The sequence below is a fragment of the Kogia breviceps genome, chromosome 2, assembly GCF_026419965.1.
Source record: "Kogia breviceps isolate mKogBre1 chromosome 2, mKogBre1 haplotype 1, whole genome shotgun sequence".
NCBI classification, from domain to species: Eukaryota; Metazoa; Chordata; class Mammalia; order Artiodactyla; family Physeteridae; genus Kogia; species Kogia breviceps.
In genome coordinates, this window is record NC_081311.1 from 27,897,021 (window position 1) to 27,910,000 (window position 12,980).

Genomic DNA, 12,980 nt, shown 5'->3' on the forward strand with positions numbered 1-12,980 from the left:
TCCTTCATCACCATATCTAAAATATTGAATGCTGAGGACTCCATTTTCCCATTAGTTACTAAAGATCATCCAGAAAAACATACTCCCTGACTTCAAGACACTTATATTTTCAACTTGCTGTCTTTTGAACACCCACAAAGGGAAGCTGAAGAGTGGCCTCTGTTACAGGACCCAAAGCTTTGGCTGTTCCCTGCCTTCCAAGTTCTATTTGAAAGGCCACAAAAAAGGGTTGTCGTTTGTTCCTTTTCACACTATTAGGAGATCCAAAATTCAATGTTAAGCCTCTCTAGGTTTTTGCAAAGTACAGTGGACTCTTGAACAATGCGGGGGGGGGTTAGTGGTGCCAAGCCCCCGCACAGCAGAAAATCATACTGCTCTCTCTGCCTCAAAAACAAAGAAAGTGATAAATGACTCACCTAAGGGCAGGAAGCTGAAACGGTTTGAACAGAATCAGTACTCAAATCCATGTTGTTCAAAGGTAGACTACACTATGAATCCTCTTTAAATACCTGATCTATTCCTATATTTGGAAGTTTAGCAAGTCTCTGTGTGAAACTCCTACCACACTAGAGATTCTCAGTTAGTTCCTGGACATAATTGCTTGAAAAAATGTTTTTTTTTTTTTTTTTTTTTTTTTTTTTTTTAGTGTTACGAGGGCCTCTCACTGTTGTGGCCTCTCCCGTTGCGGATCACAGGCTCTGGACGCGCAGGCTCAGCGGCCATGACTCATGGCCCAGCCTACCCGCGGCATGTGGGATCTTCCCGGACTGGGGCACGAACCCGTGTCCCCTGCATCGGCAGGTGGACTCTCAACCACTGTGCCACCAGGGAAGCCCCGAAAAAATGTTTTATTTAATTAAATTAATTTATTTATTTGGTCGTGTCACACGGCATGTGGGATCTTAGTTCCTTGACCAGGGATCGCACCCATGCCCTCTGCAGTGGATGCGCAGTCTTAACCACTAGACTGCCAGGGAAGTCCCAACAAAATGTTTTAAACAGGTCAGGAATTTTATAGTTGCTTTAAGTTTATAAAGAAATTTCAAGGTCTGCTTTTTTCTCCATTTAGAGTTCAGCAGATTCAGTTTCTCTAAAACAATCACCACCTTTTCTACCAGAGGCTTGTGGAGAGGCATGCAATTCATCTATTTCAGCAGGACCATCCCCTGAAAGCAACTGCCACAGACCTCTGTGTCATTCTCTGCTCTAAGTAAGAGGAGCCCTGGCACCAGTCTATGCCCAGCCTCTTGGCTTTAAGAAACAAAAACCTTGGGTGGTCCCCCTTAGCATATCTGTCAGCAGTAGCCACTACCACCTAGTTCTATGGGCCAGTAACTCTAGTTAATGTTCAAAAGAATGTGCTTCTGAAACTACAGTTCCCACTCTAAGGCAAAGAGCTATACCCTACATGTATTTGAAAATCTGCAATCTGATACAATTTCATTAGTTGCTCATTTTTGTATTTAACTTAAATCTATTAAAATAAATACAGATACTAAATCTAAATGGGCATTGTTGAAATATCTAACCTTTACAGCTAATTAATGCAAAATATAAAGTTACAAAGCTGAAACCTCACATTCAGTGACTATCCAAACACAAACAGCAAGAATGGATCGGCTCTACACTACAAAAGCTAAAAGATGATTGAGAATAAAAAAAATCCTTAGAAGAAAAAGTTTCCAAAAAAACCTGTTATGTTTCAGGCAAAATCGTCAAATTGTTTTATTAATACCAAAGTTGCTTTCCTAACTCCATACTCATATATTCAGCTTTTCTATTCAGCTTGTCTTAAAATGTATTTGCTTTGAGATTTTTTTCCCCCCTTTACTTTCAATCTAGCTAGAAGTACTTAGTAGAAGTTAATTTGTTATTAAAGGAGAAAGTCGTATTTCTTTTCTTTTTTTTTTTTTTTTCTGTATGCCGGCCTCTCACTGTTGTGGTCTCTCCCGTTGTGGAGCACAGGCTCCGGACGCGCAGGCTCCTTGGCATGTGGGATCTTCCCGGACCGGGGCACGAACTCGTATCCCCTGCATTGGCAGGAGGACTCTCAACCACTGCACCACCAGGGAAACCCGAGAAAGTAATATTTCTAATCTTATATGTTCCTTCTTAAAGAGAGGCTTATATGCTTTTCTTACTCAAGTATTAACGAAACCAAGGTTAAACAAAAAACTAACAATAAGAAAAACACACACTTACCTTAGTTCTATAAAACAGTCTTGCATCTTCCCTAATATCACACTTAACATGCTTTTCTAAAGCCCCACAGAGGTGCACAAAGTGTTTCTGTGTAAAACAAATGCAAGGGATGAAAACAACTCTGAAGCATTACAAATTAACAAAGAAAAGATCATGTAGCTAGAACAGCTAACAATCATTTTAAAAAATCTACCTTAGCAATTTCTGATATTAACCATCCAACATAATAGCAGTCATATCAGTAAAAAGCACTAACTGCCACAATAATAAGACTGTTATGGTTTATTGCTAGTTAATGCATAAAATATACACAAAAATAAAGGTTGTTTTGCTATGTATTAAGGCACATTAATGAAAATTAACCCTAGAATTCAGACTGTGAAGTAGTGCCTAGAAATTTAAGAGTCTTTCCATTAACACATTCTCTAATGAAATATTCAAGTAACAGCTAACCTATTTTTTCTCTATGAAAAGGAGGTTTAGTGGTAGTTCCTTGAAAAATTAAGTGTCTTAATTTTAGAAGTGTATAGTCCAAAACAGTCACACTCATATATATATATAATATATATATATACTAAGGTTGAATATACTAATGTGAGAATGTAAATGGACATTTTTGGGGAGGGAAATGTGATAACAACCATTTTTAAATAATTAAAATTTGAAAAATTTATAACCTTTGATCTAGCATTTCTACTTCTAGGAATTTACCCTACAGAAATGCTTCCAAAGGTTCATGTTAGCACTGTGTGTAACCACACAGAAAGGAATGTTCATCAATAAAGGTTTTAAAATACTACAGTTATTAGATAGATGTGCCAGTAATTTACAGAGGGGGAAAAAGAAAGACAAGTTGCAAAAAATATGAATAACATGACCTCATTAAAAAAATAATTATGTTAGTATATGCATAAATTATGGAGAAGTTTATAGGAGGGCACTGGATTATAAAGTCTTTCACTTTCTACCTTATATGGTTTTATAATAATTGAATTTTAAAGCAATAATCATTGATTGTTTTCTAATCAGAAAAAAATAATTAAAAAATGTAAAGACCACGTATAAGAACAGACAGATGACTATGCTAGGTTCCAATCAGGAGAGCAAACATAGCTCTATGTACAGCAGTGTTTATAAAAAGACATGAACCAGTCTTGTGTCCTTCTGATCATGCCTAAGGAGATACAAAGTTTTAAACAGGGGTTGGATTACCTAAGGTGTGAAACATGAAGAATTAAACAAGAACTTTCCCCAGGAGTATGGAACATGATAGGATAGGAAGAATAAAATAATTCAAAATGAAAATCTTAACATGGGGAGATAATTTAGAAATGCATATCTGAAGTAGCCTGACTTACCATCAGTTTAATTTTGAAGGCAAACATTATTTCTAAAGAAAAAGGAAGTGGAGTGGGAGCAGAGATGGGAAGAAACCAGCTAAGAGCTAGCTCATTTGGTATTTGTGATCTTGATATCTTATTAGTGTATTACACTACTGCCAAGTTATCACAGTTAAGTTCCACTCCAGTAAACAGAACATGTGAAGACAAATAATTTTTGTCAGTGACATGGCTGCAAGGTTACTATTACTTCTCTCTTTCCAGTGTACACTGGGATTTCTATAGTGAATCCAAAGGTAACTTGATAAAAGTTATTTTATTAAGTTTTCTCCTATATAAAGAATGTTCATTTATTCCATCAATAGTGACACTTATTAAAAACAAAAACACTAAAAAATACCTACCCGTTGTCCAGAAGAAAAAGAGTTAGAACAACTAACTTCACCGACTAAATGAAGAAGAATGTAGGTCAGGTAATATGCCTGGTAGAGAAATGAATAAAATCAACACCCATGAATTAGCTAGAATACATGTCATCCCAGTTTATACATTAGGAAAGCTGCCTAGGAAGGATTAAGGATTTGCTAAAGTTAACTGAGCTGGTTAGTAAGGAAAAGCCAAGCATTTATCCCTGGTTTCTGATTTCTAACTCAAGTGCATTCCTTTTACCACCGCACGACTGCCCTAGTAAAGGGCTATAAAAAATACTCCCAGTATTAAATTACCAACAACCATCCTTTTACCTCAATCCTCAAGTTAACTGGAGAATTTCATGACAGCAATAAACAAAAATATCATTCACTATATAATTGTGTTTGCTAGAATATATCTAGTCTCTAAACCCAGAAACGTCCATGGTTAGGAAGCTGTCATTGGTTATGCTCATATGCACTCTTTTGAGATGATCTAGCCGTGGATACCTGCTTTTCAAGTTCCAAATGAAGACTATCATCAATAGTGCCATTTGGTTGTTCAGCCCTTTTCTTCAAGACCATTTTCTTCAACAAATCTGAAGGCTTCATTTGCACAAGATAGCGATGCAAGACTGATATCTATCAAAACAAAGAGGAGACACTGAATAATACTAGGCAATACACTTGCTCTTTTCTAGGCTATTTTGTTTTTCAGTGTGTCCTCTGTTCATTTTGTCTTCTCTAATTTTGCCCCTTTAGCTTCTTATAGTCCAGTGATATTCACTTAACTTAAAAGTCCCCAATTGACCCATCAAGGTCATGTGACTTTTCTGTACTATTAAACTTCACTGTAATAAAATGAGAGTTAAAAAAAAGTCTCCAATTGCTTAAAAGGGATCTTATTTTATTTTTTTGGCTGTACCACACAGCTTGCAAGATCTTATTTCTTCATTCAGGGATTGAACCCAGGCCCCAGCAGTGAAAGCGCTAAGTCCTAACCACTGGACCACCAGGGAATTCCCTAAAAGGGTTATTAAAGATTTAGTACTTGTAATTGAGGATGAAAACTTAAGGAGACCAAATGGCATTACAATAGACGTCAAACGGAGGACTTTCTTTGAGAAATTATTTGAAAGGCAACAGAGTTGAATCTTCCTCCCCGTGAGTAGCATTATTGAATTCTGAAAAAGAATTCTCTTTTAAAAAATAAATTTATTTATTTACTTATGGCTGCGTTGGGTCTTCGTTGCTGCATGCGGGCTTCCTCTAGTTGCAGCGCGAGGGGGCTACTCTTCGTTGGGGTGCAGCGTGAGGGGGCTACTCTTCGTTGGTGTGCATGGGGCTTCTCATTGAGGTGGCTTCTCTTGTTGCGGAGCACAGGCTCTAAGCACACAGGCTTCAGTAGTTGTGAAGCACAGGCTTAGTTGCTCCGCGGCATGTGGGATCTTCCCAGACCAGGGCTTGAACCCGTGTCCCCTGCATTGGTAGCCAGATTCTTAACCACTGTACCACCAGGGAAGTCCAAGAATTCTCTTTTGATGGCAGTAAATACCACTGAAAGGACTGAGAGCTATTTGCTAATTACCCTGGTGGCTCAGGTGTGGTCCCCCAAAAAAATCTAGAATGAAATCTACATCAACTCTACTAATGTAGAAACCAGCTGTCCTTTTCAATCTCTCTGTCCCACAGCACCTTGTGCATACTTCCATCACAGTTCTTGCCTCACTGTACCACAATGGTTGCTTAATTGTTTCAACCAATACATTGTTTTCAACGTCAGAGTCTCTATCTTACTCATTTTTTTTTCTTAATCTGTAGGAACTAACGGATTATCTTGTACTGAACTGCAATTCAAACAAGAACAACACATCTAGATCAGGTTCTGTGTTCAGTTTTCAGATTCAACTATGAGTAAACCCATTAGTGCTATTATGCTTGTAAAAAGCCTTCAGGACTTCTCAGAGTGGGGTTTCTATAGGACATGTTCATACACACTCATATATACATGATATATTCACTAATGGGCAAGCACATTTAAGCTCTATAATTTAAAGACTGTTTAATATTAAAATAGGTACAAGATGCAATTAATGTTTAATAGTTCTGCACTTTCTAATCTTGTGATAAAATTGCTAACATTGACAAGGTGAACTAATTAAATAAATAATGTCATATTTATATAGCACATTATGATTTTCCCAGTACTTTTAAAAAATTTATTTATTTTTGGCTGCATTGGGTCTTCGTTGCTGCACGCAGGCTTTCTCTAATTGTGGCAAGCAGGGGCTACTCTTCGTTGTGGTGCGTGGGCTTCTCATTGCGGTGGCTTCTCTTGTTGCAAAGCACGGGCTCTAGGTGTGCGGGCTCCAGTAGTCGCGGCGCATGGGCTTAGTTGCTCCGTGGCGTGTGGGATCTTCCCGGGCCAGGGATCAAACCCGTGTCCCTTGCATTGGCAGGCAGATTCTTAACCACTGTACCACCAGGGAAGCCCTCTCCCAGTACCTTTTATACATTAATTCATCTAATTGTCCACAACCATCCTAAGTGGTAGAGGGTGTGATACTGTTTCTATTTCACATATAAAGAAACTGGGTCTAATTAGTTAAGTACCATGCTAAAGATTACATGAATAGTATTTATGCCTGGGTTAGGCTCTAACCTCAGTACTTTTGACATAGGATCCATCAATTTTCTCTACACATCACTAGCTCTCCCATTTATTAAAAGAAAACAAAAATGTTATTTATACCTGCAGATTATTCGCATTAGGGATATCTTCATGTTTCTCATCCAAAAGCTTTGAAATAATCACTAGGCTAAGGCACTGTCTCAGCTGCCTGGAATTAGAATTTTAAAGTATTTAGAATGTGTTTAATCAATACTGCTTAAGAAGCAAATGAAGTTTGCTAAAAGAAGTTCTTCTAATTCGATACATAGCTAATGTTTAAAGAGAAGGCTATACAAGAATATATAAGCTAAAAAAAATGCAAACTGATTCATTTTCATGGTATATGCCATCTATATTAAGTTATCAGATAAGCTAAAATTAAAAATCAAGAATATTATAAACTGATCTAAGTATCAGAATCAGGCTGTCAATGCCTTTCCCCACAACTGAATATGAAATAAAAGACTCTGATTTAACATTCAAGGAATGAGTAAATAAAGGACCTTCCTTTATTAAATAAAGGACCTTCCATCACCTTCCACGTGATGTCCAGTTAGGGACCAGCTGTACCAACCACAGAAGGTTGTGGGGATGACTGGAGAGTTCATTTATGGCCATACAGAGTTCAGGCACCTGAAAACAAACAGTGAGCAAGATTTTTCAAGTAGGTCAGTGGAATCAAATATGCAACAGATCATCCACATCCCTTCTTAATGAAGCATTATTATAAAAAGAGCATTCATTTTTAGAAACAGCATGGAGTACACATATTCAGTTTTATCTTAAACTCTAGAATAGACTGAATAGATACATTTACCAGAATTTCATTTGGCTTTTGTGATTTGTGCTATATCATATCTATCTGTATTTAAACAGTCCTTTGAAGAATAAAGTAATCTAAGTACACATACCAGCTTCCAAAGGTATATAACGAGAGTTGCACAAGATAATATATGTTCCTGACCTGGGATTTCTTGAATTTTAGGAATCCTCAACTATTCCAGTATTTAAAGTCTAACAGAACTGCTTCAAAATAATCTCTGAGTAGGGAAGGGAAGTATGGGATGAGGGTAAGAGATGAGATAAGATTGATTATGTCTTGATAATTGTTGAAGTTGGGTGATAAGTATTTAGGGGTTCATTAAACTCTTCTCTCTACTTTTGCATGTTTGACGTTTTCCACCAAAAAAGGCTGAAAAATATAATTTAAAAAAACCCAACAAAAATTATACATGTTTACCACCAATAGCTGCAGAAGTTCAACTCAAATTCTTGCTGTATGTATGATTCACTCTATCATTTCATTTAGGTCTCTGTTCAAAGGTCACTTCAGAAAGGGCTTCCTTAACTGCCTCATAAGAAATAGTAGAGCATCCCTGCCTTGTCCTGCTTTATTGTAATTTGTAGCACTAATTACAACTTAACATGATATTATAATCTACATTTACATTGTTTATAACCTAACCCTTTGACTAGAATAGAAGTGCTAGGAGAGCAAGGGCTTTGTCTTCTTCACAGCTTTATCTCTAGCACCTGCATTAATGCTTGGCCCACAGTAAATCCCCAGTAAACATAACACATTTTTTGTGGAATGAATTAACTGCAGTTTTAAAAAGATTCAGTTTCATTAATTTAAATACAGTGCCAGCACAAATAGTCGTTTCTTCAGTTTATTTTTCATCTGCTGAAGATCTTAACTGAGGTTAGAAACTTTCAATTCTGCACGCACTATGAAAGTCAAATTGTGATGCTATACAAAAAACAATATTAAAAATTTAAGTAATGTTACCTTTGTATTCCAATCTCTGATGTTTTTCATCAGGTTTATCAGGAGGCTTTGAAAGTCCACTAGAGGAATCTGTTTCAGTTGTTTCTCCAGACTCATTTTAAACAACATTAAAATCAGCAACATTATTTCACAATCCTGGTAACCTTCTGGATGTATAGATGTACACAAGCCTAGAAACTTTGACACATATCGAGACAAAACAACTTAAGGGAGATATATTTTGCTTGAAGAGTTTACATTATAAAAACTTTTTAACAAAAAATGCAAAAGAGAACTATATAGAAATTGAAACATCAGTTGTTTAGGAAAAAGAAGGCAAGAGATACTCATGTTAATGTTGACTTGATAAGTATTTTCTTCCCCATTTTTAATTTTCAAAATTTTCTTAACAGTTCAATATCATTGATTTGATTCAGCCACTAAAAACGCTTTAACACTGTTATTAATTCTTGGTCACTAAGTTATATTGTAAGTTACAATTTTTTTTTTTCATATATTCTAATTCTAAAAAATTACTGGTTTCAAAACTACTAGTAGCAAAAAGCTTCTTGGTAAAGGTATTCCTAGAACTATTTTAATCACATAACTCTGATTCAAAGTTCCCTTTCGTTCCTAATATTAAAACAAAAATAAGGGACTTCCCTGGTTTGTGTTAGGGTTAGTGGTCCAGTGGTTAAGACTCCACACAGGGAACTAAGATCCCGCATGCTGCACAGTGCCGCCAAAAAAACAAAACAAAAAATAAATAAATAAAACAAAAATAAAACAGCAAAAACCACCTTTAATATGAAGATTATTGCTAAGAAATTTCAGAGACTAGAAATTCCATAGTAAAACACTAGTGAATTTTTTTTTTTTTTTGGCTGTGCTGGGTCTTAGTTGTGGCACACGGGATCTTCGTTGCTGCGTGCGGGATCTTCGATGTGGCATGCGGGGATCCAGTTCCCTGACTAAGATCGAACCTGGGCCCCCTGCATTGGGAGCGTGGAGTCCTAACAACTGGACCACCAAGGAAGTCCCTGATTTTGTTTTAAAACCATTAAGCAAAAAAACTAAGTGGTTCCAGCTCTGTGCTAAAGACATAAAAAAAGAGTTTTCTCCTACCTTGACCACATTTAAAATGTTGGTTTCAGGGAGAGATGAAAATATAGGCTTACAAGATGAATCTTCACTTCCTTTCACCCCCAGTGTCATCTGTGTTTCAGCACTATGGAAGAGTGAATAAAGCAATGTGAAATTAGGCACAAAATTGTGAGAAGTACTGAACAACAAAAGTTTTACTGAGGTATAATTTACATACAATAAAAGGAATACACACATTTAAAATTTTGATGATATGTATATTAGTGTAACCACCATCCAAATCAAGAAATAGAACATTTCTATTATACCTTAAAAGTCCCTTCATGTCAGATCCGAATCAATCGGCTATCTCCACTCCAGGTAAATCTGATTTCTATTTCTATGCATTAGTTTTCCCTTGAACAGCTACTTTTTATGAGGCGTTCTCTCTGTTGCTCTTGGTGTCAGAGAGCTATGTAGAAGGTGGCTCTGACTACAAAGGACTCATAATATTTAAAGGCCTGGGCTTCCCTGGTGGCGCAGTGGTTGAGAGTCTGCCTGCCGATGCAGAGAACGCGGGTTCGTGCCCCGGTCCGGGAGGATCCCACGTGAGCCATGGCCGCTGGGCCTGCGCGTCCGGAGCCTGTGCTCCGCAGCGGGAGAGGCCACAGCAGCGAGAGGCCCACGTACCACAAAAAAAAAAAAAAAAAAAAAGGCCTCATTAGTGGCCCAACAAAATTTCCACAGCAATATAAACAATTCTAAGCACCCCAATTTTGGTTGAGGAATCAGTGAAGGTTCATGGAAGAGGAGACACATGAATTTGGCCTTCAAAACATAGATAATATTTTCTTGTTTTAATTTTTTTTGAATAAATAACCCTTTCATATGGTTAAAAAAAAAAGTTAAAAGAAACTAAGGCACAGTGTGCTGAAGAGAATTGTCCTCCCAGTCTAGGCCTTCAGCCACTCATTTCCCCTCCTCACAGACAATCACTATTAGTTTTAGTCCTTCCTCCCACAGGCATTTTATATATGTACAAATAAATATGAATACACCTCTCCCCACTGCTTTAATACAAATGGTAGCATACTATATACTCTGTTTTGCACCCCTTTCTTCACTTAATATGTCTTAGAGATACTCCTATAACTACATGGGAAGACCTTTCTTATTTTTTAAAATATCTGCTCTGTAGTCCTGCATCCATTCCTAGCTATACAACCTCAAGCAAGTTACTTAATCTTTCTGTGATTCACTCACCTGTAAATGGGAATGAAAATACTATCTAGTAGTTGTAGTGACTATTAAATGAAGTACTATATATTAAGCCCCCAGAACCATGTCTGGCACATAGTAAACAATATGTAATGTTGGTAATTCTACTCTTATAAACAGTGCTTCAACAAGTGAGACAGATAATATTTTGGTGAGTAGACACTGAGGATGGAGGTGAGGGACTAGCATGAGGAAGATCTAATACAGCAATGGCTAATGTGGAGGAACAGCAACAGAATCAATTTGGTTAGAACAAAAGGGTGAACAAAATAGAAAACAGGTTAGAGTCAACTGTAGAGTCTTAAATACAGGTGTAAAGGTTTAATAGTGGAGAAAAAAGCTTTCATAAAAGGAATCTTCTAACAATGAAAGGAATAAGTATCTTGGAGGTGGAAAGCCCACATGGGAAAGGAGATTTTTGCCAAGCTAGGCATGAAACGAGGATATGAGTTAGACTGACACCGGGAACGAAAAGGAAAGAATAGCTGTGAGATAGGTAGAGGAAGAGGAACACAGGGATGTGACAATTGATGGAATACAGACTAGAAAGAGGTTAGGACTAGGTCTGTATTTCCTGCAGAATAATGGTAAAGAAAAGAACTGTCCTAGTATCCTTTAACATCTTACTCTCCCTACCTGAATATTTACTCTAACAACCTTTAAACATTTTTCACTCCAAACCTATTTGGATAGAAACTTGCTACTGTGAATATGCACATATATACCAGTAAAAATGGATAAGCTGCATGTGAGTCCTAGTGAGAAAAGAATGAGTTGTGATATCTCAACAGAATTCACTCTCGTGCTCATGTTGTTTAAACAGGTATTTGATTATGTTTCGCTCATTCCTTCACCAGCTTACTCTTGCTTACCTGTGTTCATCTTCACCTACCACTACACAGCAACGGTGATGACTTATAGCCACCACCTCCCGGCTCCCAAACCTGACTGAGGCAACTCTTCAGCTGGTAAATAATCAATCAAAAAAACAATTTTGCTAAATATTATTTGCATTTATTATGTCTTAATGAAATAATTATATATCTTCATTTCACTATTTCCACTACAGTACCTGTTCACTACAGTGAAGAAAGGAAAACAAATCTGTTGCATACAACATACAAAATCACCACATACTATTCAGTTCATTAAATGTTAAATAATAAAATAGTATTTTAACTTTCTAAATATAGGTATTTGAGTATTTTGGTCATGTTTGGGGTTTTTGAATGGTCTGAGAAAGCATTATTTTTCCTATTTAAATGGAATAGGATGGATGATGGAATACAGTCTTTATGTGAAAATTTGCTATCCAACATATTTTCAGATACAGGTTACATCTGAGCAACAAGGAGGGATCCTGTATGGGATGGAAAGAAATGGAGAGATGAAGATTTGGTTCTGGATATAACAAGTAACAAAAATTTGCTTTTTTTTTGAAAAAGTGAAGATGAGAATATTCTCATAAAGTTTAAGAACTGTTTTAATTTCTTTTCTTTTTCTGCCTATTTCCTTTGTCCATCTTTCTAATAGGTTATTGATCTTTTTATTAATTTGAAATTAAGCCTTTGTCTGTGACCAGAGTTCCATTCTTATATAGTTGACCCTTTTTTTCCCCTTTTTTAAGTAGGTATGTATGTATGTATTTTTGGCTGTGTTGGGTCCTTGTTGCGGTGCACAGGCTTCTCATTGCGGTGACTTCTCTTTGTTGCGGAGCATGGGCTCTAGATGCGTGGGCTTCAGTAGTTGTGACACGTGGGCTCAGTAGTTGTGGCTCACGGGCTCTAGAGTGCAAGCTCAGTAGTTGTGGTGCACAGGCTTGGCTGCTCCACGGCATGTGGGATCTTCCCGGACCAGGGATCGAACCCGTGTCCCCTGCATTGGCAGGCGGATTTTAACCACTGTGCCACCAAGGAAGCCCCTACAGTTGACCCTTAAAACAATGCAGGGGTCAGGGCACCCACCTGCTGCAAAATCAAAATCCTCCTATAAAGTATAGCTGGCCCTGGACTTATTTTTGTTCCACTGATGGAGCTATGAATACCTGCATTTGTCCCATGTTATTATCTGCTAAGGTCAGTCCCACCTCATAACTCTTCTTTCTCAAAACTTTCCTGGGTATTATTTTTTTTATATGACTTTAGAATCACTTGTAGAGTCCCAACTCCCCTCGTCCCCACAAAAATCTGACTGGCATTTCTTTATTTCATTTTAATTTCATTGGAGTA

At 37.2% G+C, this 12,980-nt stretch overlaps 1 protein-coding gene across 2 annotated transcripts in view; it reads right to left on the reverse strand.

Annotated features, from left to right (window-relative positions):
* SLF2 (SMC5-SMC6 complex localization factor 2) overlaps positions 1–12,980 on the reverse strand; it is a 41,233-nt gene that overhangs the window by 5,973 nt on the left and 22,280 nt on the right. For both annotated transcript variants that reach the window (XM_059052444.2, XM_059052443.2), the window contains exons 12-18: positions 9,517–9,619; positions 8,413–8,589; positions 7,159–7,256; positions 6,705–6,792; positions 4,463–4,594; positions 3,947–4,024; positions 2,203–2,289 (exon numbers count right to left, since the gene is read on the reverse strand). In XM_059052444.2, coding sequence (XP_058908427.1) covers positions 2,203–2,289; positions 3,947–4,024; positions 4,463–4,594; positions 6,705–6,792; positions 7,159–7,256; positions 8,413–8,589; positions 9,517–9,619 — 763 coding nt within the window. The remainder of the gene's footprint in view (positions 1–2,202; positions 2,290–3,946; positions 4,025–4,462; positions 4,595–6,704; positions 6,793–7,158; positions 7,257–8,412; positions 8,590–9,516; positions 9,620–12,980) is intronic.